This window comes from Calonectris borealis, chromosome 3 (assembly GCF_964195595.1).
Source record: "Calonectris borealis chromosome 3, bCalBor7.hap1.2, whole genome shotgun sequence".
Lineage (NCBI taxonomy): Eukaryota > Metazoa > Chordata > Aves > Procellariiformes > Procellariidae > Calonectris > Calonectris borealis.
In genome coordinates, this window is record NC_134314.1 from 7,270,784 (window position 1) to 7,297,976 (window position 27,193).

At 35.9% G+C, this 27,193-nt stretch overlaps 1 protein-coding gene across 1 annotated transcript in view; it reads left to right on the top strand.

Moving 5' to 3' along the window:
• CD2AP (CD2 associated protein) overlaps positions 1-25,421 on the top strand; it is an 87,173-nt gene extending 61,752 nt beyond the window's left edge. The window contains exons 8-18 of the mRNA XM_075144931.1: positions 1,290-1,381; positions 3,728-3,832; positions 6,240-6,276; positions 6,657-6,719; positions 10,036-10,195; positions 12,389-12,531; positions 18,948-19,063; positions 19,861-19,947; positions 20,573-20,757; positions 21,914-21,977; positions 23,094-25,421. Coding sequence (XP_075001032.1) covers positions 1,290-1,381; positions 3,728-3,832; positions 6,240-6,276; positions 6,657-6,719; positions 10,036-10,195; positions 12,389-12,531; positions 18,948-19,063; positions 19,861-19,947; positions 20,573-20,757; positions 21,914-21,977; positions 23,094-23,135 — 1,094 coding nt within the window. The 3' untranslated portion in view covers positions 23,136-25,421. The remainder of the gene's footprint in view (positions 1-1,289; positions 1,382-3,727; positions 3,833-6,239; positions 6,277-6,656; positions 6,720-10,035; positions 10,196-12,388; positions 12,532-18,947; positions 19,064-19,860; positions 19,948-20,572; positions 20,758-21,913; positions 21,978-23,093) is intronic.
• Positions 25,422-27,193: the final 1,772 nt, after the last annotated feature.

Below are 27,193 nucleotides of genomic sequence, written 5' to 3' on the forward strand. Positions count from 1 at the left end.
TGTACCTAGGATTACTCATGTGGTTACACATCTATGTATATCTATATATATCTATCTGTTAAGCTTGGCATACTTTTGCATTTTAACAGTGGTTGGCACTGACCAAGGTAGGTTTTTTTTTAAGAATACAATTTGTGCGTTCTTTTAACTACAGATTTATATCTTGATTAAACCAAATACAACAACAACAAAAAGATTCAGCTGCAACTCACTCATTTATTTTCTTACCATCCAGCAAAAGGCACCTAATGGTGACTTGATGTTGTGCTGTTACCTAATTGAGGGTTGATGCAGTTGCTCACTTGTGCCGTACCTGATAGGTTATGGCAGCACATTAGAGTCCGTTTTGTTTGCTTCCCCTTCCTTAATCTGTCAGATACAGAAATCCAGCCATTTTATCTGCTAAATAATGTTAAATGTGCTGGGGTTAAAAAACGTGCAAAAAATGCTTTGCAATCAAGAGTTCTATATTAATGTATTTTGGCCTTTCTCATGTTGTTTTTGTTCTAGCATGGGAAAGGAAAACAAATCCTCCTGCTTTTTTACCTGAAATCGTTATCACAATTTTAAATGGATTAGTTATTGGACTATACCAAATGGAAAAAAAGGAATTATTCTTTCTACTTTTTGCAGAAGAGGCTGTGACTGTCTGATCATTCAGATGAGCTCTGGTTTCAGGTGCTTAGCCAAGGAATTCCTTTGCTTCAGTTACTTGATTTCAGTGCAGAATTTCAGCAAATGGGCTGCTTGGGTATTTGAAGTTTCTGTAATTGTACATGTTAATAAAGGATGTCACCTTGAAACAATTGCATTGTATTTAATTAGGATTGCAAATTTGAAATTTAGATCAATTTTGAGAAAATATCATATAAACTCTCAATAAAAAGCTTGAAAGCATTTTTGCCTAAAGTAGCTCAAAATTGAATATATAATGCTATGGGGAGGGTTAGATAGGCTGTTAAATTTTAACTGAGTAGGCTCCTCTCTTCCCTCTCTGAAGTCAGAGTACTTGAATTAAGTTGCTGTTGTGGAAAAAATGTTTTAGAGCTTAAACTACTGACTTCACAAAGATTTATCTCCATTGCTCTGTAAATATATAATCTTATTTTTCGTGTGATATGAATGACATAGTGAACATTTGCAAAGCAGTCTCAGATGGCCGGTCTAGAAGCGAAGTACGATTATAGCGATAATCTCTGAGCCCTCCTTTCAGACAGCACAAGTGAGCTGGTATTATGTTGTTACTACCCATGGTATGCAAGTGTGGTAATTGTGCTGCTTTGTTTCAGCCAAGGAATATTGCAGGACAGTATTTTCCTATGAAGGCTCAAATGATGAACTCAGCTTTAAAGAAGGCGAGATCATTCAAATAATCAGTAAGGTAAGATGCTCAGTCTGCTTTAACCATTTATATAGCTTTTGTGAGTTTTGTACAGGTAGGTAATGTGTAAAATGTGAAAGCAGGAGAGTCTGTTGGAGCAAATATTCCCGTAGACTGATTTGTCTCATGTGAGGGTCAACTCTTAGCTTCTGCACTCGGTGGAGATACAAATGTCCTTAAAGATCGTTCCAGAGTGGGAAGTTACCTTAGATTCCTCAAAGGCCAGTAGGATCAGTATACACCCAGTACCAAATGCCTTTTCAGTGAGGAAATTGGAAAAGCTTTGCAAATAGCCCTTTTATCTTCAGAACTTGTACTTTTTCTCTCGTGATATATCAGGCTGATCTAGAGGAGGTGGTTGGAAAGTATTATTGTGTCAAAAGGTGCGAAATTAATATCTGTACTTGCTGATTTTGATCTAGGTATTATGAAAAAAACTGAGCAAATGTTTTCAGTAGGAGAATGAAGTCTAGGTGTTAGAGACACTTGGTACTTCAGAATAACCATACAGAAGTTAATGGTACTGTCTGGCTATTTAGAGAAAGATGATTATTTAGTTGAATGTTTTTATTTGTGTTGAGTATTGAAAACACCTTTTTGAAAGGTCATCTTGTTATAGAGATGGTTTTTAACAAGAAATGAACCTACCCATATTTAATTTTCCTGCAGTGCTCTGCAGTCTTTTGTTAATCACTGTTTAGATTCTGCTATATTAAGGAATAATGACTTGCCTAAAAAAAGTGGACAGTTTCTTTTTTTGTTTGTTTTTTTTTGTTTGTTTGTTTTGTTTTCAGCTTCTACACAGCTGCAGAAGAAAAGTAACACTTGTTTCTTTAGCAAGATTTTAGTTTATGAAAAAGATTGCCACTTTTCTTAACAAGAAAATTGATATTATCAGTATTATTATCAGTGAAAAAGAGTAGTTATGGAAGGCACATTTTTAAACACGACAGCCCTTGCCCCAGGGTATTATCTTAACTGTATCTCTTGCCTCTCTGTCCTCTTTAAACTTATTTACCCAAAGCATACCCTGGTCCAAAATGGAATGAAGACGAGTTATCCAGAGCAGAACTCTCCCTCCAAAACCATCTTCTGGAGTCTGAGTATATTTACTTAAGTGTCAGATGGCTGACTCAGTCCAGGGTTTTGATCTTGCAAGTGTTAAGGTATTTTCTTCTAGCACATTCACTTCATGTAAAGCCCGACCTCCTCAGCCATTTCTTTTCTGTTTGTTCTGCATATGATTATTTTCCATGGAGTTGTCTCTGACTTGCTAGCATGCCTCAGCACTGTCTAAATGAAATTTAGCAATAGATGCTTTATCCCATTCACGACTGCACACTGTTCAGAAATTGGACTCTACAGTACTAATTAAAAGAGTGATAGAAGGAGAAATGAAAGAAAACTTTAGCAAACTTTTACTTTCAGCACTAATCACCTATTCAGATCTTTTTCCTGCTGATTCCTCCTTTAGTTTAATGTAGGGTGGGATTTTTTTTTTTTAATTATTTTATTTTATATTTTATTTTTCCCCCTCCCCTTTGCCTGTTCAGTGTCTCAGCTGAACTGAGTGCTGAATTGTCCTTATTGTGTACTGAACTTTGGGATGAACTACTTGGTGCTGCTAACAGTGGCACATATCAGCAGTAATCCACTTGGACTTGTATGCAAGAGTGACATCTGCAGTATTTTGGAACTGAGGCACAGAGGAAAGCTGTTATTTATGCTGCTAAAATATTCAAATAACATCGTACTTTCTGTTATGGACAAACTAAGGCCTCAATCAGTACGATCATGTAATGGATTTCTGTGCCACTGAATTAATTCTCCTTTTTTTTTTTTTCCCCTTAATGTGGTTATTTTTTCCCTTAGTAGGGTGTGTCCTCTTGCTTCTTCACCCTTTTCAGACCAGTGGACCTGATCAATCACATCAGAATCACTTTTATTTAGTAGAATAGTGTGTTACTCCAATGATACTTGAAGTATTTACTGAATAAGTTGCCGGTCAAGGGAGTTGAGAACATTGAACATTGTGCATTGGGTCATAACTGGGTTTATGTACTTTCCTTCCCTCTGCGAATATTATCCTTATACTCTTATCTTATATATGACGTAATATCATTTCATCCTGCTTTTTAGGAAACAAACAAAAAGTGACCAAACCTGATCTGATCTGTAGTTGTTTCCCTTTGCTAAGGTGGCCAAAGTATTCTTCCTATAAACGCGACATTTCAGACAAACAATTTATTTTATATTGTGGGTAAAAGCAAAAACATTGTTCCTGTAACTGTATCTCTTCTGAGGAAGAAGTAAATATTGATTGAAATGTCCTATTGTTTATTTTAGGACACTGGAGAGCCAGGCTGGTGGAGAGGAGAACTCAATGGTAAAGAAGGAGTCTTCCCAGATAATTTTGCTGTTCAGATACAAGAGTCTGATAAAGACTTTCCTGTAAGTTCTTAGGTGTATCGTTTAGTATCACAAAAAAGTATTGGTGGAAATGCAAGGACTAAAAGACTTCACAGCACGTTATGCTGCTTAAAATATTATTACTATTGTGGCAATTTTTAAACTTTTCCTTAAATATTAAACTGAGGCACGCTTTTCGAGACTAACCGTAATTAGGATGATTAGGTCATACAGAAAAGGATATGGTTCTGATAACATGGTGTTACGTGTAACTGATTACTGAATGAAACCCTTACTGATTTGAAAGGAGACAAGCAGTCGGTCTCTTCCATCTGTAGTCCTGTAAGTAACTGTAATTGCAAAATGCTGAATGACCGCTGTGGGACTGACTGGGATTTTTCCATGTTAAGACTTGCAAGTAGGTTGCAGTGCATGAAGGGTAATCTTTGGGTGGGATCTAGAAATATTTTTTTCACCATCTCGTGTACTAACTTGTAGAAATTCATGTTTTCATGTGGTACTCCTTGGTCTTGTAATTTTGGTTCTTATTTTATAATTTTTTTGTTGAGATTAGTGTGATATTTTGGTTCTGACAAGTTTGTGTAGCAAAGATGGTTGTGTTAATTCACAAATGTACCCATTCCCAAGTGGAATAGGTTCGGCTCCAGATTGGGACATCTAAATGTTGAAGCCTGGATCTCAGCAGAACGCGGTTTCAGAGTTTCATAGTAATTTAGTGCCATTTGGTCTGGAATTGGAGACTTTCACAGAGAATTGCTAGATATAACCTGACAGATATTTATTAACTTAGCATTTAACCTCAGTTACCTAACATACACAGAAAGTGTAGTTACTCCAAGTCAGTGTTTTCTTTTCCAATTGAAAAGCTTTGCAAGGATGGTATAAATGCCTTAACATATGGCTGACTTGATTTGAGGGGTGGGTGGGTTTCGCAATCCAGAATTGCTCCCTTTAGAGAGGGGAAGAAAATTACTCTTTTACCATAAATAATGTTTCCTGTTGACAGACCTTGCTTTGATCCTTTATTCTGCTTTTTGTAGTGTGTCTCAGTACAGGGATTCACCTCGCACTGAGCAGTTTTGAAGTTGAAAGCATTGGATGGCTGATTATTGTAATCAGCTATTTGATACTGACTTAATAAAAACACAGATCAGAATCGTATAATGGCAAGTTGATGCTGAACTCTCAGTGTAATTGTTTTTGATATAGGCAGCAGTACTGCACAGCTGGATAATGTATTTGCTTTTTTGGGAAAGAAAGAAAATACGGTCTTGTTACTTAAGTTCAGTAGCTTTTCTGTTCTCTGAAACTAGAGAAAGGAATTTAATATGTGTTTTCATGCTTGCTTAATTACATATCACTTGTCAGAATAAAATCCTTCTGCATTAAGAGGAGCTTATTCAATAGCGGTAGGGGCACAGAAGTGAAATCCATCCATAGCAACTGTTTCAAAAATACCCACTACAAGGCATTTTTGGAGGGGCTATATTAGACGGAGCCCATACGGTTTCAGCAGTGTTTGTATAAAGAGCAAGTGTTTTTGTAGGCTTTTGTGATCGTTTTATCAGTGAGTCTTGTCCTTAGTACAACCACAGTGACACCTCTTCTAGAGCATTTTCATGAATCGGATTCTGAGGATGAGGTGGCTTGAGATGTCTGTTCTGAGAGGTGCCAGTACTCCTTCAACAGGAGAGGGAGTCGAATTCAGTTTTACCAGTTTAAGGAAAGTGATGAGTGACTCTGTTTTAAAATAGAGTTCTTTTCAATGTAAAAACTGTGGCACCGTAATACTTCAGAGATTTTTAATGGCTAGAGTAGTTTGTCCACCTTTCCCACTTAAATATACAGTGATAAGGAAACTCAAAACAGTGTTTTTCATGTAGCTGCAGTGTTTATGTTGCAAACGCTGCTAGCTTCTTTTTTTACACTGTTGTAATTTAGAAGTCAATTAATTGAAATAGTTCTTCTGATACTTAATTTAAAACCTTTTTATTTTTTTAGTGAAAGTGACCATTTTTGGTTCAAAAATTTACCTGATTGCACTTTTAAATTGCCCTAAGATTGAGGTTTACATATTGAAATTAAAATGGGTGCGATCAGAGCAATTCTTTAGACTAGAGAAGATGTAATTCTTAGTTTTTAGTTCTTTGTGCCTCTCTGCTTATGCACATTGCTGAAGCACTGATCTGACTTGAAGAAACCTGCATTTTGTTCCTGATTTTGCAACTGGTTGTCTGGGAGCTATCAGAGGAATTACTCCAGTTCTCTGTGTTTTCTGTCTGTGAATTGATCGCCTCCTTTGTGAAATACTTTGAAATCAGGTAGTAAATAAGCTAGACGTTACAGTATGCAAAACAAAACACAAATAAGTCTGTCTTTGATAGAGAATATCTGTTTGTTTACTTATTTGACTTTTTTCATTTTGCAGAAGCCAAAGAAACCTCCGCCTCCAGTAAAAAATCCAGGTACGTAGTATATGTGTGGTGCTACATGTCTGAGGAAATATTAAATTTCCGAAGCAGTGCATGACTTCAAAAGAAAAATTCAGAAGTAGCTTTGTGTTTCCTAGTAATGCAGCACCTCTAGTCACAGTTTGAGTTTACTTTTTATGCTTTATGTATTATGCTGCTGCTATATATTTTTCAAAATTATGATGGAGCCTACTTTGGAAACATTTTAATGCAGGCCTACAGTTTGCCGGACTCAAATGAGTGTTTATAAATGGTATTACACTCCTTGCAAAGGAGAAAATATAAACACAAATTGGTGTATGTCATATTTTTAGTTAGTGACTAAGATAATTAAAGCTTTTTGAGGAATGTCTATGGTTTGTTTTTGCATTCAGCTCCAAAGCCTGAATTGCCAACTGGAGAGAAGAAATTCCCTTCTTTGAGGCCTGAAGAAAAAGGTGAGACCGATTCATAGTGAATTTCAGACTATGCTTCTGTAAACGAGTTACAATTTTTAGCTTGGCTGCTCTGTGGAATAGGTGCCTGTCTGGAAGACATCATACAGATTCTCTTGATAGCGTCTACTGAAGTTGTCGTGTCTGTGATGTTATGGAAATGTCTTTAGAGTGATTAGAAGAACTATGCTTCTGTGAAATGTATATTTCTCGTTACTGCATTACATTCTGAAAAAATGTTGATTGCACTGCATAATAACATAGTAACTATTGAATTCATTTAAGTATAGTTCTGTGATAGTGACTGCAGTTTTGAATAGCAATAGTAAGTTATTAGAAATGAAAACGTTTGCTGCTGCTTCTCAATGTTTTGGCCAAAATCAGTCTCTGATGAAAAATATTTTTGAAAGAAATAACATGGAACAGTTACAACACTCCTTAGACAAATGGTACAGTCACAATGCTCAGAAATTGAGATCTCTTGTCCTGTTAATTCTTGCTATATTCCATGTTTTCCAGTTCCACAGAATTTGGAAATGTTTACCACTGTATTCTTAAAATTTAAAGGACACCTTGCTTTCAGAAGAAAAGCTACTATTATCACCCAAACACATTTCTAAAAGGCTTCTTTTCATATTTGAAAAACTTGCCAAGTCAAACTGTTAAACTGTTTTGACTGTGCTTAAAAGTCAGAAGCTTAAACAAACATGCTGGTTGGGTCTTGAAGAAGAAATTCTGATGTTAGTGCAGCTTAACCATATTACCAAAACATACTCTGTTCTGTGAATAGCGAGCTGTGGCTGACCATGGCTAAACAGCATTTCGACAAGTAAACCTGCTCGATGGGTTTCCTGGCTTCCTTGGGCAGTTTTTATAACCCACGTTTTAAATAAAGCACATTCTCAGGTGTTTCATATGAAGAATACTTGTTAAAATCAGCTGTGTTTCCTCTGTGTTTGAGCAAACAAATTATTTTTATATGTTGTTAACCTTGGCGTAGTTGAGTTCAACTGTTTGTGGAGGAATACAGGAAAAAAAAAAATTGAGTGACACCATCCAATATGCTTAGGAACTTGAAAGCTTCTGAAAAATTAAGTAAGGTAGAGAACCGTCCTTTACTGTGGTACAGAAAACGATAGAGGAAAAGTTTGTCTTGTATTCAGTTAAAGGTCAGGTCTTAAGAGTTGCTTATTTAAATAGCAGTAGTGTTTTACTGGAAGAAATGCCCATTTATCAGTGCAGTTTTACTTGTGGAAAAATAACCATGTTGATACTAGTGATTAAATTCATTAAGTATGAAACTGTACTGTAATTAGTTAAAAAAAAATACTAATTGAGCAGCTGTAGTCACAAGCTATCAAACCATGTAAATTTTTTATGCCTATTGGTAAACTAATAAATCTGCATTTAATTGCAATCAAAAATTGGTAAAAAATTAAAAGCGATACTCCTGTAAGTATTTCTGTATTTGTAGTGAAGGATACTTAGCGGTATCACGTAGAAATTTTTGTCTGGTATAAATGTCTTCAGATTATTCAGTATTTTTATTTCCATTACTAAACTGCTCATTTTTAGCCAAGCCTTATCGTTTTCATTGCGGAGCAGAAGCCAGAAAAGAGGCATGCCGTTTTGTCCAGCAGAATTGTCCGATTTCTGTGCTCGTGGTGAATCTTGACCTTTGGTATTAACTTTTTCCACTTAGCTGTGGACGATTTTTATATTCAGATTTTGAGTGGGTGTAATTGAAGGGAAAACTGAGAGATGATAATTCAGGAATACGATTTGATGACAGCATTTTTTCTGCCCTGTTTATTACTCATTCTTAAAAACAAAAGGCATAATTCTCAATTTGTGTTCAGCATAGCTAAAATAAAGCTAACTGATCTTCAGTAATACTAACTGCTGTTGGGCATTTAAAATTTAAATCTTGCATATAGGATCAGTAGGCAGAAGTGGCTAGCACTGTTAACACGCTGTTTTACACAGGACAGTCAGCACCACCATGTGGCAAAATCCTTCCACTACTTCAGGATTGTATTTTTTTTAACTCAATACTAAGAGAGGCTGGAAGGGGATGCCAACCAGTTTAGGTTTTTTCTTCATATGTCCTCCTAATGTACAGATGTCCCAAAGCAGGACGACAATTCTGCCCTGGAATGCTTTTTTTGCAGAAGTACCTCTGATCTGTTTACTTCCAAGTATTCCTGTGAAAGAAAATACTTGTTTTTTTCCCATTTTACGGTTGGAGGGCTGACACTCAACGGCTGCAGGACTTGTCCAGAGGAAGTCAGTCATAGACCTGGCGGTTCAGGCACTTAGCTGGGATGGAGCTGAAGCAAATTTCCAACCCAACCCCCAAATCCATACCATGTGGAAACATTTTACATTAGACCAATACTTGGTTAAAAGCAAAGTCATAGGAGGGGAGGATGGGGAGAATCAAAGCTGAAGGTCAGTCTCTCCATCCCAGTTTACTGATTTACTGTCCGGTAAGGGCAGTAACTGTAAAGGACTGCAACTCTTTACCGTAACCTAACAATAATCTTTTGAACCCTTAGTACTTTATGCATCCCTGACTGAGCTGTAGCATAGTTTTACAAGGTAGAAGTAGAAGGTATGCTCTGGATATCCCACAGGGTGTGATTAGGAACATGGGTGGAAGACTATTCAACTAACATCTGTGAAGCAGCTTGAATTTTTCAGTGTCCCATATGTTATATGTCAGCTCCTCTGGACAGTATTCAATTAGGTCATGCAGTCATTGAACAATACTTTGTTTTTTTTGTTTGATTATCCATACTTAATTTGTATCTTGAATTTGTAGGGAAGTAGACTTTATCTAAAATAAATTCATTTATTCAGATAAATATTCATTTTTTTCCCCTTTTTACCATAGATAAATTATGCTACTCGTGTGTATGGAAGAAGTCTAGTTACAACAAAATAAAAAACCAAACTCTACCTTTTTAAGAGGAGATAAGGTGAATTCATAGAAAAGAGAAAGCAGTAGCAGTACAGAGAGATTCTTGGTTCTTAGCTGTCATTTGCAGTGCAATAATGCGAATCCATAATTTCTTACTACTGTTTCATGTCAGTAGAAAGACATTTTGCTTACTTCAACATAATGTTTTTTAAGTTCAGGTAAGTAGCTTGTGTGTTTGGCTAAGTTATCACTTAAGATGCTTGCATATCTATTTTTCACTTTTATCTGATCTTCAAAGAAAGTATTTCTGACAGCAGTTGCTTTCTAATTGATTAGCATTGTAAGAATTCTAGACAACATGGGTTTTTAAAATGTTGTGGTGACTTATTTTGTCAGATGACAAAGGAGCTGTGGATCAGAAGCCTTTGAAGCCACAGGCTCCTCAAGTACCACCCAAGAAGCCTATTCCTCCAAGCAAGACTAACAGCTTACTGAGAGCAGGGCTTCTGCACCCAAAACGTCCAGATAAACCTGTTTTGCCATCATCTGTATCCAAGTCAGTATAACTTAAATCATATACACCAAGTATATTTTATTTGGTTTGTTGTTCGATCTTCCCTCATGGATGAGGTGGGAAGAAATGTGTGTTTTAAGGGTGAAAAGGATGCAAGGGTAAGTTTTGCCCTACACCTACCAGTGTCTTGGTTCTCCAAGTCTTTATCAATGTGAACTTAAAACTTTCTAATTCTTTGAGACATTGAATCCATCTCAGAGTAAATATTACAGCATAACTAACCATGGGGCAGATGAAGTTACAAATCCGTGGGCTGCTTTGCTTTAAGCTTGCCCAATAATGAAGAAGTTGTAGCTACAGTAGCAGTGTGGTGTAAAAGAATCTGTGGGCATGACACTTGACAATTATTATTTTCTTGGAAAAAAACATGAAGATTTGAGCTGCATCAATGTTCAATGTTTCAGCACTTTATATAGAATAAGGCAGATGGAAAGGAAGAGTTGAGCGCAGTTAGTACCTGTGCTAGAGGTACTCGGTGTTGCTCGTGTGCTCTTCTGGTGAAGAAAGCACTTGCTGCAGAACCACACCTAGTCTCTATACTCTGTCTTGAGTATTCTCAGTTGAGTTACTGGACAAATAGGGAGGGTGATACCAGGTAATCGCTCACCATTTCTTTTAGATCCACTTTTAAATTTTTTTTTCTCATGAGTTTGAAACAATTACTTACGGTGTTTCACTTAAGACTAATTTTCCATCAATACAATCCCCCACACGCAGTTTCCCTTTCTGTCTCCGTCAAAGTATTTGCTAGGTCCTTGCCCAAAACTGTAAATAAACTGCTGACGGGTAACTGTCCCTTTGGGATGTTTAGTTGACTTGAAAGAACCATGAGAAAGTAAAGTCATGGTGCACTTGGCCTTGTACAAATAGAGGAGCAGACAGCTGCTACATCAAAGAACTTGCACCCTAAATACCTGCAGAGATACAGGGTGGCAGCAAGCATTTGTCAAGGTTTATCTTTTTTTACAGCAGGTCCTCCATAGCTGAACCAAAAGGAAGAATATCTAAAGGGAGAAAACAGTGAGGAGAGAGGGCAGTGGGGAAAGGGAGCGTGGGTGAGGCACACACTTTGGACAGTTGACTCCAACAGAGTTCAATCTAGGCAGAGCTGCCTCTGATCCCACCCTGCACAGCCCTGGGAACGTTGGATGCCTGACTGAAGAGTTAGACCACTGCCACTTCTGTTTAGGTTTTCATTATGTAATTGTGTTATGTCACTTGGTATTCTGGAGTGTTTCCCAAGAAAAGATTTTTTTTTTTTTTTTAAAAAAACCCACAAGTCATGTTCCCCTCCCCCATTTTAGAAAATAATTATGGATATAAAGGGATACACGTGCAGTTAAATAGAGGTCTGTTGTAAACTGTGGTCCTTTAATAATGAAAACTTCAAATCTTAGGGGTATTTAAATTTGTTTAAATGTCTGAAAGTTTAACATTGCTCTAGGAAGATAAGGCTGCTATCTCTTTATCTACTGCAGTAATACTTCCAAATTAAGGATTTGGGAGATGCGTTAATGACAGGGACACATTGAAGCTGACAACTAGTCCATTTATATACTTTATTTTTATGCTGTGGCATAAATGATGGCAAGAACTGTAAAGGAAAATGTCATCTGTTCTTTTTTGTTGTTGGTTTGTTTGTTTGTTTTGTTTCGTTGATTGGTTTGTTTGTTTGTTGTTTTTTTTTGCCCCTGGATGATGTGACTAGACATGCAAAGAATACATGGTAGAATAAAAGCCATATATACAAAGTACTTTGAAATGACTTGTTCTTGGCAGCTTTTGTCTTTACAGGAAGATTTTGATGTCAAGGAGTCTGAGTATTTTCCTGAATATTTCAGGAGATATTACTGAAGGTGCTATTCAGCTCTCTTGATTTCTGTTTCACTGAAGTGTAATATTTTAGATTTAAAGTGCCAAAATGTGCCATGTAGTAAAAGTTTGGGATTATTTTCACAAAGGGATTGTACGTGTTTGACAACTCTGCAAGAGCTGGAACAGAAGAATTATAGGAATAGAATTGCTCTCCAAAAGACTTGATTTTTAAGCAAGGCTTTAGAAAATGATAAAATGCACTGAAATTTTTCCATTTACTTCTAATTCTTGGTATGTTTCAGTTGTAAACTATTTAATCTCTTGACTAGGTATGTCGTCTTCGTTTTTTTCTTACTACAGATCTAACGGAGAAGTTGTTTCTCTTCGACCAAAATCTGAAGTTGAGCCAGTAGCAAAACCAAAGTTAGACTCTGAACCATTACCACTTAGACCAAAATCAGTAGAGGTAGATTCACTTGTGGTAAAGATCTCTAAAGAATCAGGTAAGAAACGAACAAAAAGTTCTTTTCGGTCTTTCTGTTTGGATTGCAGTATTTTACAAGGCTAGAATAAGCTTTTTAAGTAATTTACTCAAAATGCCCCAGAGTGCAATCATGCCTGTTCAGTAGAAAGCCTGTTTTTTTAGAACTGCTGTAGGTAGCTGAAGGTAAGAGTCAACAAGCAATGAACAGATGTCAGTAGGCTATTTGGAGGTAGTTGATGAGCTCAGTGTTGTAATAGATGATAGGAAGGGAGGAACACAGGTAATGGTTTGTTCTTCTAATTTGAAAGCATGTTTTGTTGCTCTCACTTTTATCTTGCATTTTTATGAAATTGTTTTTCTTACTGACTGGTTCTGTTTGTTCTGCTCTTGCATTTCAGATAATTTTTGCTTTTCTAGCTAACTTGCATATTTTTAGTAATACCATTATCTTCAGCCTTCTGTGATTAAGTTCATAGCTATTCTAGATTATGACTTTTCATACCTTAAATTTGGGCCAGCATGCTATATTGTACATTTGAATTTCATGCCTGTGGCTTTGCTTAATGCACCTTGAGCCAATCCTGGCATCCCTTTAGATCTAAATTTGTCCAGTAAAAACCTTGATACTGGTTAAAGCACCCACATTGATGATCAGGCTCTCTGAGCTATTATATAGTTACATTTTGCCCTTTACTTGACAGCGTAACTGATTGCAGTCCTCTATGTGCCTCTTAGGCAGGGATCATTTGCTGTGGGCATATTTTTATTGTATGACTAACCACTGCAGAAAAAGCTTTAGTGGATTGTACCTGCAGTGTTTGGCTTGAATATCTCAAATGCAACCTTTCATCCCAAGAGGTTTTAGTTATAAGAATTTTTGAAATTGTAGTATAACTTGTTTGTTTGTTTGTTTTTTAAGGCCAATTATGATATTCAGGTTGTAGAATAGTTGATCCTGAAGTGTAATAAATTCATCTGCAAGATAAAAATGACGCATTAAAAAACTGAAGCAGTTTATGAATAGAAAGGAGGACTCCTGATTTTTTCCATTAGACATTTTAAAATGTGCTTCTAAGCTTAAATGCTTTGTATGAGGAAAGGTTAGTTCATGTATGTTTTTAATACAGAAGTTATATTTTTCTGAACCACAAAAAGCTGGACTTCAGTAGATATTAAAATATTCTGGATATATTAACAAATACTATCAGTGTTACTTATAAATACCCTAAAGTATTTATAAGTTCTTTCTTTTATTCCCCAGTAAATCTATGCATATGCTGTGATATGCCTTGTTTTAAAGGTTTTGAATAGCCAGTTTTACTGTTGCCTCTATTTAAAGATGAGTTTGAGTGAGGGTACAGAAGAACCACTTTCAGGCCAAAGTAAGCTGAGAGATGAAAGAGCGATGCACAACCTAGCCTTGAAAATGTAAGCCTGTCCTTCTACTCAGATGTCTAGGATTATTCTAGGTGTGTTACTGTATAGCATAGTATCATTTATCCCCAGGAAAAAACTCCCCATGAAAACAGATGGAACTTTTTCTTTAGGTGCGATTAGCTTGACATCTTTAATAACCAGAGTGCCAACATAGTAGCTCTGATATTAGTTATTCATATATATATATATATACACTTTTATATAGATATATATAAAAACTAATTTAATACAGATTTAAAAAAAAAAAATCTATGGGTTCCTATTTGATGACATAAGACTTTACAGGCTCACAGAGAAATTCAAGATTTTAATACCTAGGTGGGGCAGGGGGCGGGAGTGGCTGAGGTCTGTTCAGTGGTCCTCGTTTGGTGCAAAGCAAGCAAAGGAGGCTCAGGCAGTCCCTGTGGGGATGCAGCACTGGCAGTGTCAAGGAGCTGCTATTTGAGGAAAGTTTCAAAAGTCCTCTGTTGTGTAAAATTGCCCTCGTTTAAAACTGTCTGCATAAGTAACTTGTAGTTTTACTGCCTTTGTGAAAGGGGTCTAGTTCAAACTCCTGCCAGTAAAATATAATGAATCTCATGCTTTATGTCTCTGTATGCATTCTACTGTTAAAGACATAATACTCCCTGCAGCAGCTAATGCTATATAAAACTCAAAGATGTTGGGTCCTTATATAAAGCTTTAATCTTACAAGAACTAGATTAGATACTAAAACATGGGGAAAAATGCATGGCTAGGGTTGGCAACTCTGTTACCAGGGTCTTTTTTTTTTTTCTTCCTTCCCCTTTTCCCCCTTTAGCTTGAGATCCTGAAGTGAATGAATTTTTAGAAAACCAATTTCTTTAAGTATGGGTTAATCTTTTTGCAACTTAGTTTGGCCATGAAATGTGGTGTGGGTTCAGCCACTTTCAGTTTAGCGTAAGGAAAAGCTGTAAATATTCTGTATGTGTAGGAAAAAACAACCCAACCCAGACCAAAATTAGGCCCCCAGCCATTAGATAAGGACAAATACTCAAAAACATTCGGAAACATTGATCATGTTGAAATACCTCCTCTTAGATCTTTATTTAAAAAATTGCATAAATGTTTCTCTGTTCGGTTAGAATTAAAGTACTGTAAAAGACTAAAGCTGTAATACTAGCATGCTGAACATGTAAAGGGATTCTGTTTCTTCTACAAATGTTTCTTTTTTCCTGCTTTGTAAAATAATTTTTTTGTTCAGAATCTTTTTCTAGACATTCCTCTCCTTGACTTTTCTTTCCAGATTTTGTTTCCTATCCTGTTTGCCATGTTTCCCTTCTTACGTGTCAGGAAATTACCCTACCCTTCTCCATTTTGGTAAGATAACAATCTATAAGGAAATCCAAATGCTTTATGCCATACACATAGGCTCTTCTTAACGTCATAAGCGTAATTTTCAGTTGCAGTTATTGATGCTAAAATTTTTGGGTTTCAGTTTAAAATGCTTTTTTGTTTCTTTGAATGCCTGTTTTCCTTAGCTGTTAAACAAGAAGTTACTTTAAGTATACTTTTCAATTAAGAACTTGTAGAGGTAAAAAAAAGAAAAAAAATAAAAAAAAAAAACCACCACAAAAACCTCAATTCACAGTCCGGCTATTGATAAGCCATAGTGTTTATAGTGAAACGTGTTCAACATCTATAAGACTTCTAGTGTATTTAGGTTGAATGGCTTTATATTTCTGTAGCACAAATTAGGCAAAGACTTCATAGTTACATGTTTAGTATTATGAATCTCGTAAAATAGTATTTGTGAAAGTCACGTATTAGGCACATGCTTAATTGTAGCAAATACCTTACTATTGCTCAACTGCAAATTTAAATATTCTGAAGCTTATATTTGTCCCCTAAATTTTTGGGGTGCAATCTCAGCAAGATGAATAATAGTAAAAAGGACTGCCATCTTCTCTTGCTCTGCAGATTAATGTGAGGTCATGTCTTCTAAAATATTGGTTACATTTCACTTCTATCATGGTTTTTTAAACCCCAGCCACATGAGATGTTGGAACCATAATTTCTTTGGACACCCCTTCAGCTTTGCTTCTTTTTGTGAAGGCTTTTTAAAACAAACTGGTATGAATACATTTGAAGTGTTCACAGATCTTAACAAAACCTCTCACCTAATTGTATCTGTAAAAGCTCCTAGCGGTTCTGTAATGTGTGGATCCATGTTAAGCTTGCAGAAGAGACGTTTCTAATAGTCTGTCCTAAGTAACTGCTTAAATTAGCTCATCTTTCTATAAAGAAAGCTGCTTTCGCTCAGCTTTAAAATAATTTTTTGACTCAAATTATCCCCAGATGTATGGTATGTCTCATTTGGCACTATGATGGGATTCCCTTTACGATTACTCACAGGCTGTCTGTAAGAAAGTTGATTGATAAATCACTTTATTGATTGAAATGGGTGTAAATTGTGAACTTTCAGTGGGTTTCACTGGTATCTCTATTGGTTTTAATGGGGCCAAGCTTTCTCCGAAGATAATTAAGAATGCTGTTTAAAAAGAAAAGCAAACAAACAAAACCCCCAAACCCACAACAGAACAAACAAACAAACAAAACCACCACCACCAAAACCACAAACCCAAATCCCAACCAGCCTGTGTTTAATTTCTTCCCTATACCAAAGCAACAAAATGCAAAGGTAAAAAGGAAAATGCAAGTACAGTCAGAATTCCCTCTGACTGTAATGTGCTGGTAATATTCTAATGCTGAGCAATTGTCTCAGGTGTAGCGATTTCCTTTAGAAGCTCTTGCAAATAGGGGAAAAAAAAAACACAACCTAGTTTTAGTGTCATCCCACCATCTATATTTAAATCATATACAATTCAAGACTAGCAGTCTTCATCTTCAAGCCTTGTCAAATACTGTGGGTTTTTTCAGTACACATTACTCTTAATATGTTCTTAATGTTCTTAAAATGCCTGATGTTTACTTTGTTCATGGAGACAGGGCTGGCATTACAACCATAATAGCAAATAAATTCTTATTTAAATTTACTGCCAAATGATTTGTCATTTCTGCAGAATGACAAAAAGGAGGATAATTTAAAGGCAAAAATTACTGAGATGGGGGGAAAGGGCATATTTATTTTTTTCCTGCCTTCTTGTTACCTTTTTAATAATGTCTAACTAACATAAATCCCGATTTACGTTTTGGCATGGGTTAGTGCTCTGGGATTACTGACAATTGAGTAAAGAACAGGAAGAAAAACCCCTTGGTCACTGTTGCTTGACTTCTAATAAGTTAAATATTTTATTGGCACAGACTATAACAGAAATACCTTCATAGTTACTTATTTCTCCCTCATCCTCTTTTCCATCAGCCGCTTGCCATTCATCACTATTCTGTTTCTTCCTTCTTTGTTTTTCTTCCCTGCTTTTTTAAATGGCAAATATGATTACATGTTTACAAAAGACTGGCTTTACGTTCTCTTTAATAAAATTAAAAAGCAGCAAAACTGATTGGTAACAGTGTTAGAAAAGCTCATATTTCAACAAGGCAACAGATGATGAAGTGGATAGATACATTCAGGGATGTCCGAAAGATATGAATATTTTAAGGACTTCAAGGATAGTAATGCAGAGTAGAAGACATTACAATGAGTTAAAACATTCAGCGGAAAACTTAGTTCCTACAGGTATAAATGAGCTCTGACAATGCGTGAGTAAAACTTGGATTAATCAGATGATTTTAAGTCATCCAAACACTGAAGTGGTATGAATGGTCTGGCTCAGTGTTCTTAGGACTTTTTTTCTTATCTGACCTCTTGCTATAGCTTCAAAATGAATGAGAAAATAGGGGAAGAAGTATCATAGCTTCTGTTTGATAAATCATAATGTCCTGTAAAAATCAGAGGTTGCCAAAAAAAAAACCCAACACCCCCCCTCTGACCCTTCCTCCCGCCCCAAAAAAAACCCCAACCCCCAAACCTTGAATGTTGCTTTTGGTGCCCATAGTAAATGCTGTGTGGCATTTTAGTTCAAACATTTAGAGTCTCTAGAGTAAGTCTAATGAATTTGTGTTGTAAAAACATACATAATATCCATAATCTTATGTGGATGCTTAAATAAAAAAATTATCTCATTGCACATCTGTTGGCAGGTAAGTATTATTATTATTTTTGTGGAGAAACGGTTGAGAAATAGAGTTGTTAACTAGGTGAACTACTGATGTTATTAGATTAGATATGTTCTGTTCTTCCTATTAATAGTTTTTTTTTTCCTAATGTTTCTCTTCCCATAGGATGTAAAGAATTTCTACTGATCTAAGAGAGAGTTTACCTAGAGCTATGAGCATAAAGAGACTAAGGAGCAGAGAGATCTGTGTGATTTAATAAAGTATGAGAATGGAGTTTTTAAGTGTTTTATTACAGACTTTATGAAGTCGTGTATTGTCTTTAGACAAAGTACTGCACAGGAAAAAACTACCCTGCCCAGAAATATTTGCAGTTAATGTTGTGTTAACTTCCTTTCACCAGCCTGTGGACATGTACTTTACCATGTTGCTTTTATTTTTGTCTTAGTCACTAAACTTGGATTTTCATGCTTTTCATGCAAGTTTAGCGACAAGAAAATATGGTGTCTTAAATAGTCGAATATGGCACCTCTCAAAAAAAAGAGTCATAAATATATTTTTTCCCAGATACTTCTAAGGTTTGTTTTATGCTGCCGTGTTACTACAGCACTTCTTCTGTTGAGAACTTGAATTTAAATGCTAGTTAAATTAACTCTTAACTTTTTTCAAGGGGGATAATGTGGTTTCCCAGATATGCCAAAGTCATGTAGTTGTTTCATATGGTCATGAGTTGTATATGCTGAAAATCTTTGAAATAATAATTCTGATAAATTCTGGGTTTTGTGGGTTTTTTGTTTGTTTTTGTTTGGGTTTTTTTTTTTGTGTGTGTCTTAAGGAAAAAGGAGATAAAGAATGTAGCAAAACCTTCTGGTCTTGATGGTGATCTGTGTTTTCATCTTTTTCTAGATCTGTTAAGCTTTGATGATGTAATAGCTACCTCAGATAATCTATCGCACCCTACTGCAAACCGACCCAAGATGCCTGGTAGGAGGCTGCCTTCACGTTTCAATAACAGTAGTCCTGTGAGTATATCGGGTGTGTTTTCCTAGTAGTGAACTAAGAACTAACTTCCCAGGAAACAGGGTTCAACTGGGAAGCAGTCTTATGAACCATGTACCTGAGAGCGAAATGCAAAATGCCGCAGAGGTTCAGCTCCTATAGGCTTTGTCTACAGGAATATCCATTTCCAGGGGGGGGAAGCGTACGTAAGAGAAACAACACGGCTGCGTCGCAGCTGAAGGAGTTTTGTGTTCTGTGGGGTATTACTGCAATAAGTACTTAGCTCTTCTAGCATCACTGTTGATGGAAGTGTCTTTAGTGCCGTACAAGCCTAACAATATATAGTCTTTGGCCACAACAAATTTGTAATTTAATGTTGCTGTAATGCGGGAGAGATTGTCAGACCATGAGAACCAGGTGGTGCAGAGTCCTTGAAATCAAATTATATCATCAGAAGTTGTATAGTTCAGTCATGCCAGTTACTCTGTACAGTTACTGCCTGTTAATGTTTGTGTTTTATGGAAGCACCTACAGGCTCCCAAAAGCATCAAGGACTTGTTAAGTACTGCAGAGATGCTTGAAAATCCTGCCCAAGATTCCTATGTTTGATTTAAATTCAGCTGAATGAGTATTGCAGGGAAGGAAAGTTCTGACTGGCAGGGAAAGAAAACTATGGTAGTCTAGCAATTAAAGTTTGGTTACTTGTTTTTTCTTTTTACTATTGCATCTTTAGAAACGTGACAGTTCTTTCTTGATTTACTCCCTTTTTTTTTTTTTTTAATTCTGAAAATCTTTTCATTTTTTATGAATGGTTTACCAGGCAAGTCAAAATGTGAGTCCAGAAAAAAATTTGAAGGTGCAGAAAGAAGAAGAAAGTGCCAAACCAAAGCCAGTTGAAACAAAAAAGGTATGATAATAAGGAGCTAGAGAAGTACCAGGCACTAGGTGTTCTGTTCAACTTGCTCGTATTTCCAGTTTAGATTGATGCAACCATCTAAATGCAAATGATTGTATTTAAATGCAAGTCAGCCATGTAATTTATTATAAAGTTCATAGCAGAAATTTTAGTATAAAGTTCATTTATACTTTAGTATAAAGTCCATCAGTTCTGATGAGAACTATTGTATCAGATGGCATAAAACTATGGTGGTATTTCCCAAATAAGCTTCGTGTCTGCTCAGCCTTTAGTCTCCTGACAGACAGAACGATGGAGCAGATCAGAAGGGTGCACAAAAGATTGTTTATAATGAACTAATGGGCTCCATTAAATCACGGGTTTTTTAAAGTGTGGAGAACTTCAGTGTGAATACTTTTTTTTAGTGACTACAGGAATGTCAGGGAAATGCTTAATAAAATAACTATCTCATATACTACGGAAGTCCATTTGAACTGGACATTGTTTTTTACCTTTTGGATAGAAAATTAAGGAAATTTGTGCACATGTAGCTCCCATACCAGTACAACCTGTATGCTGTAAGTGGTCAGTTCATAAAGATTTCATTTCTTAGCTTTCTGCTGATTTATTTTTTCAGCCATCTGCATTCAGTCCATCAATTCCATCTTCATCTCAGAGACCCAGTTCTGTTATACTCAACTTTTTTCCTGGAGACATCCAATTTAAAGGAGAAACGGATGATGAAAAAATTTCTGTGGAAGAGCTCAGGACTCAGATTAATGATTTGATGGGTTTAGTAGATGCACTGAAGAAAGAACATGGGTAAATATTTTCCTTCTCATCTGCAAAGGGATATATAGACATCTTCCAAATGTCTTTAATGCCAAACTTAAAAATAAAAAGCTATTCTATATGAATATGTTAATATTAATTCAGAACTTCTTTCTTTAGAAGTTGATCCAATTATATGTCCTAAATACATATAAATTTGATGTCACAGTATTTTAGGAATTTGTACACGTTTTTCCTTCCTACTTTGTGCTCCTGCATTCATTACAGCTTTTTGAAAATATTCCTTAAACAGTTAGTACTTTCACTGTAAGGAAAAGTAGATAACTTTTGTGGTATTTAACATAAGTACATATGCTAGTCTTGTGTAACACTGTACACAAGTAACTGCAGTATTGACATGACTGATAGTAGGGAAAGATATTACTGAGCTTTTCAAATTGGTGATCATGGTGGCTCCGTCATCTGTGTGCATGTGGGTAGGGTTGTATTTGGAGAATGATGCAGAAGAAAAATGTAATTGGTGTTTGAGTAAACATAGTAAAGACCAATCTGCGGGAAATTTACCTTTTCTCTTTAGTTTTACAGCACAGACATTTATTTTGGTACTATTTAAACGATGACTAGTGCTAACCAAACTGACTTTTAAAGTGACCTCTTGAGAGGTTATAAAGCATCAGGATCAGTTGGTCTCCAAAGCAAACTAGTAAATTATGACTTCTGGAGGTTAATGAACTAGTTCTTCAGCAACTTGACAATAATTCTTAGCACTTTCTTGCCTGAACATGGTTATGAAATAAAACATGTTTTAGGAACTTTCTATTCTAAAGAATTTCTATTCTCTAGGAAGAAGTTGCCAGGTTATTTTGGTTTAAATTCAACTTTCCAAGTAAAATAACAGTACAAATTTTTAAATACTGTACTTGAAATTGTGATTATAAGTTAGGGATAAGTGCATAGTAATAGGTAAGAAGTGTTGAGAGTTGGTGGAAGCTTGTGGTCCACCAGTTTTGAGTACCAGTTCACTGGTGGGCATGTACTTATATGTAAGTTTTATTTATAAGATGTCGCATCAGACAGTTATGTGAATTCCTCATCTAAAATTTTAACAAGGCCTGTGCTTTCTGTTCTCAGTAATGTGAAATTTTTTTCACCTAACTTGTATTTCTGATATCCTAACTACTATTAGGAGAGAACTGGAAAAACTAAGGAGGGATTTGGAAGAAGAGAAGCTGTTGCGAAGTAATCTGGAGGTAATATTAGCAATTTGAGGGGATAAAGTTCAGAAGTATGTAGGCAATGTTCTGGAATTTGATGCCACGGGAAAGTCTTAACGAACCTGCTCAACCTTTTTCAATCTTTTTTTTTTTTTTTTGTTGCTGTGTTACTGTAGTTGAATGAATGCCTAACAAGGTAGTTTGATGTGTATAGAAGATTTACAGTTCATCTTAGTTCAGCTTTCTTTATCTGGAAAACTATTTTAAAAATATGTATGGGTGTTGGGATGTGAGTTCAGTTTAGTATTGCTGGATTCTGCTTTTTGTTAGAAATATGTCCAACTGGGCGTGTTCCAAGAGAAGATTAATACTTTGCTTTTCTAAGACTTGAAGGACAAATTTACTTTATGTAATCAAAAGAAAAACAGGACAAAAGTAAACTTTCCTAAATTTTTGATGAACTGTTTAAATATTAAGTGGATAATTTGCTGAAAGAACAGAATGCATCTGAAAAATTTCCTTGTGAATGAACATCACTCCTCTCAATTTATTGATGAAGAAGGCTACCTGCATTACAATATGATGCCATTAAGTAGTTAATAGGATGAGCTCATTGTAGAAAATTATTTCAGTCTGGTACAAAAGGGCATTTTATTTGTGAAATAGAACTTACTGACTACAAAGCTACTTTCAAAACTTGAACTTCTGGTGAGTCCTCTTGTTAATGCATCTTTAAAGTGATCAATGAAATTGCCTTAAATACGCACTGGGGATGAAGAGGAGGTAACTTCCATGTATCCTCTAAATCCATTTGAAGAAATACAAATTAATCATGGCACGGTATTTTGCATGAAGGCTGCTTTAGGAAGTTAGTCTGAGGTGATGATGCAGCATTACGCAGGGACATGTCAAGTGATTCCACAACCCAGCTCTGATTGCTTTATTCAGAGTGAATTCCTCCAATAAGATGTACCAGAACTATAGGGAAATTTTTAATGATTTTAAATTCTTGTGAAATGCTTCTGTCTTACAATTTTATTTACTTCAGTGTCTTTGAAATGTAAAGGTTATAATTTTGATGAAAGCTCTGAAGACTTTAGATTATTGCTGCTTTAATACTGACTTTTTCCTTTCAAAATGTCCATTTTCCAGCTTGAAATAGAAAAATTGAAGAAAGCAGTGATGTCTACATGAAACAGCTATGGACTCAATGTTTTTTAACTCGCCAGGAATTCAAAGCTGAACACAAGGAGAACTGACTCTCATTTCATAATAATGGATGCTGGTGTTCTACAGTCTTAAAGGAAAAAATATAATAAAAAAAGGAATATAGTCTTTTATTCAGAGAGATAAGAAAACAAAAAAGAATAATGGTGTAATTTTTTTGCCAATATAAAAGAGGCCTTATTTCTTACTGTGCTGGAATTGCAGACCTTATTTTTTGGTTTGCTTGAAAATACTACTGAATCTGTATAGAAAGGAGAGGGAATTCTTAATAGATTTTTATTGAATACCTGTAGCTTAATTTTTAAAGAGATCTATACTATAAATAGGGTGATTTATCTTTACAACTAATCTGTAAAATAGTTTATTGGGAGGGATGGAATAACTGCATTGTAATTGTAGTCACTACTTTTCCCCTACACGCAAAAGGGAATATATGATATTTGTATAATTTTGGCAGTCTTACCCAGGGTTATGCTGTTGTGCCTGTCTGCAGTGAAAATATTAATAATATGCTGTTTATAAGTTGAGTAATGAGATAGGAATTTGTTAATGCAATGAAGCAGGTGAAACTCCTATGCATTGTGGTAAGAATGAATGATCTAATCTGGGTAGTTTAGCAGAACATTTTGTCACTTGCACTATGGGATTAAAAAGGGATTTAGGACTGAATCATGAAGTTATGACAAAATTAACTTTTAAAACCACAAAATGCAAGAAATACAGGAACAAGACTAGAATCCAGTCTTAACTCAACCTGTTGTGCCTAAAATATTACAGCATGAAACAGTAAACCTTAAGTCACAATGCCTGTGCTTCTGTGTATCTAAACTGAAGTCATCAGTCTTTCTAGTGGTTAAATATGCATCTTGATCTGTTTTTACGATAGCCAGGTTTTGTTTATGTCTCCAAATAAATCCCTTTGGAACTTTGATACTCTCAAAAGGTCTCAATATTTATATATTTATGCCATAAACTTTATCAGTATATTGTGTACCTCTAAATTTAATAACAACTTTGTATTTTAATGCGTGATTCAAACAGTTGCTTTGACAGCATTGTGCTGGTTTCCAAGACAGCATCTTTCACGTTTTACGGAAAACAGTTGAAATCTTGTGGATTGCCATTATCTTTAACCCCTGAGCTCAACACAGTGCACCAGAATAATACACAAATAATATGCAAAGTGATGGGAGACAATGATATTTGTTGCTGTGTTCATTTGATTAAAGAATTAAAAAACATACAGCTTTAGAAAGCCAATCAAATGCATTACTTCTGTTAGTAATCACCTTATCTCCTTTTGGTCTACTAAAATTTAAATGACAAAAACATACCACGTAGTTTGGCAACTTCACCATAAGATAAGTAATTAAGTTTCTATTCATGGGAATAGTCATAGATACAGTAATTATTTAGTATGTCACTTGACCAAGTGACATGGAAGTGTTACTTCTCGGGAGTATACTTTTTCCACAGTTGATGCATCATAAAATACAAACATCAAACAGTCAATTGGAGGATGTTTGTCAGTTGCTGATTTAAATTGTTCATAAAATTTGATTAATATACTATGCAAGTATTAGGTAATATTTGCTAGTCACATTGCTAATAAGCTGATTCAATATTAATGCTTTTAACTTTTAGTTGCCTAGATGCATCGCAAATGAAGACTTGAGCCAGATCTTTATATTGAGGAATAATGTGCAGCAGTAATGCTTCATGTCAGACACTAAACTCTTACTTAGAATTCATACCTCTAAGTCAGATGATGAAAAGCAAGAATTGAGCCTAATGGAATAGCCAGGTTTGTTACACAAGCTCTTTACTGTGAGTAGAGCATGAAACAAATCTTGGAATGGATTACTCTACAGAAATTGTGTCTGCAGGTAAGCTTGTAGCAGACAAACGGAACAAGACAATCAGTTAAAACACAAATGAAAGGTGTTCGCTATTTAATGGCCTTTGTTCGCTACAGCAATAAATGACCCAAGTGCAATGACTTGATTTAATAAAACCCTCCTTTAAAAGTCGCTGCTATGAGTATTTTTAGCCATAAGGAAGTTGCCCTGATATATGTCTGTCTTGTTTTCAGCTAGTGTTATGTACTAGAGTGGAGGGGGGGAGAGTAATGGTTTTGAAGACATTCCACAGTACAAGTTCCTAAAAGCAGTATGCTTCACTGACTTGTTTACCGGTGCTGTAAAATGATGCATGCTATCCAAACTCAGCAAATAAAATAAGTTTAAAGACCTGTTGAAATGTCTGCTTAGTTTTGTTCAGGAATGTTTCGTATGCCATTAAATTCTTTGCAGGAGGAGTTCGGGGGGTGGGAGCAAAGTGTATTGTTACTTATATAGTTCCCCTTTGAGACTTTCAGATTTTAGCTTACTTATTGGGATGCTCTGGTTCCTGATTGTCAGAATGGCTTAGGATCCAAACGACTGGAAAGCTTACTGTTTTTCTTTGCAAGTGTAACTGGGAATCTTAACTCCTCAGTATCTCTTCGTTCCCTTTTTTTTTTCTGTTAGTCCATATTGAACTGACCTCACTGTGCATCTTCAGAGCCTTTTAAGATCCCTATTGCCACTCAGTAACATGGATAAATGCATGTTTGAGTCACTTCTTAAATATACAGTGAAGAACTGAAGACTGACTGTGGCATGTTTAAAAGCGGTATGGATGAGGGAAAAGGCAAATGAAGAACAGAACAACAGAAGGGCATTTTTAAACTGCAAGATTTCTTTTCAATCTTCACAACATTCTCTAAAAAGCTTTTGTTTGCATACAAGGTATGATTTTAAAAAAAGTACAGGTCTACTTATTTTGTTTGTTTAAATTTATTTAAACAATCACCGTGAAGATAACATTTTTCATTAATGTTGCTTCAGAGGAATGAAGTTTCTGATGAAAACCTGTAATGTATTGCAAGGTTTGATTTTTGAGTTGTGTAGCAAAGTATCTGTTGAACTTTTAAATAAATGCCTTGTATTCATTAAAGTCATAAATTAGCAGAAGTCTGTTAACTCTTTCCAGAGGAAATGGTAAAAACAGGTTTTCACAGCTGCCTTACTTTTGGCTGCTATTAAAGTTCTCTGAGATGTTCCTGATTGTTTGCTTTCTCAGAGCAGTGTCAAAGCAGCTGCTCATATATCTTGTGTAATTGGATTTTGCAAGAGCTGAAAAGACAAACCACTCCCTTTTGGGTGCCTAGGCACATACCTCCCAGCGTGAAGAATGCAAACAGCCTTGACCAGCTTGTAAAGCGTGAGACTGATGCTGCTGGTTCAGGGTTTGGAGTACCCTCCTTGCTTGTGGAAGTCATAGTTTCAATATCTTTCTAAGCCCTAGGAAGCACAGATCGCACCTCTTCCTTCTGGGAGAAGCATGTGTATGCGTCTGCTGAAGTATGCCAGCCTTTGTGTCCTTCAGAGTACTATTGCTTAGGTTGAGGAGGTGTTTGAGAATTGAGGTTGTATTCAGTCTTGCCATCATAGCAGGGGCTGGGGGGAGTGTAGAAGCACAACCCCAAGTGCCTAGGGGAAGAAGCCTTTTAAAACAGGTGTCCATACCCTGACATGATCTGGTCTTTGGCCCTTTTCTGACTTAAAAGATTGTTAAGGTGCCACCTTTTAATTCATCTCTATCCGGTACTGTATCAAGAGCAAGTCATTTAACCTTCCCAGGTGGGTTGTGTTGGCTATGTCTAATTGTGCTTGGCTTAATTCCTGCTTGATGTGAGATGCAAGGCTGTCTATATCAATACAGAACAGTAAATAATACCCACCTTTAGGCTAAATCTGGAGACCTACCTTGTGGCTGAGGACTGACTGAAGTTGTGGTAGCAGGCAAAACGACATTACTTCAGGAAACATATAAGCTCATGACAAACGTGTTGCAGGACTGTAGAAAAAATGAGTGACCAGAGTTCTTCCAAAGCAGCCCTGTGAGTAGAAAGAGCATTAGGAATTGCTCTTCTGTTATGATAAACTACTTGATGTAAATTACTGGCTTTTGGAAATCCTCAG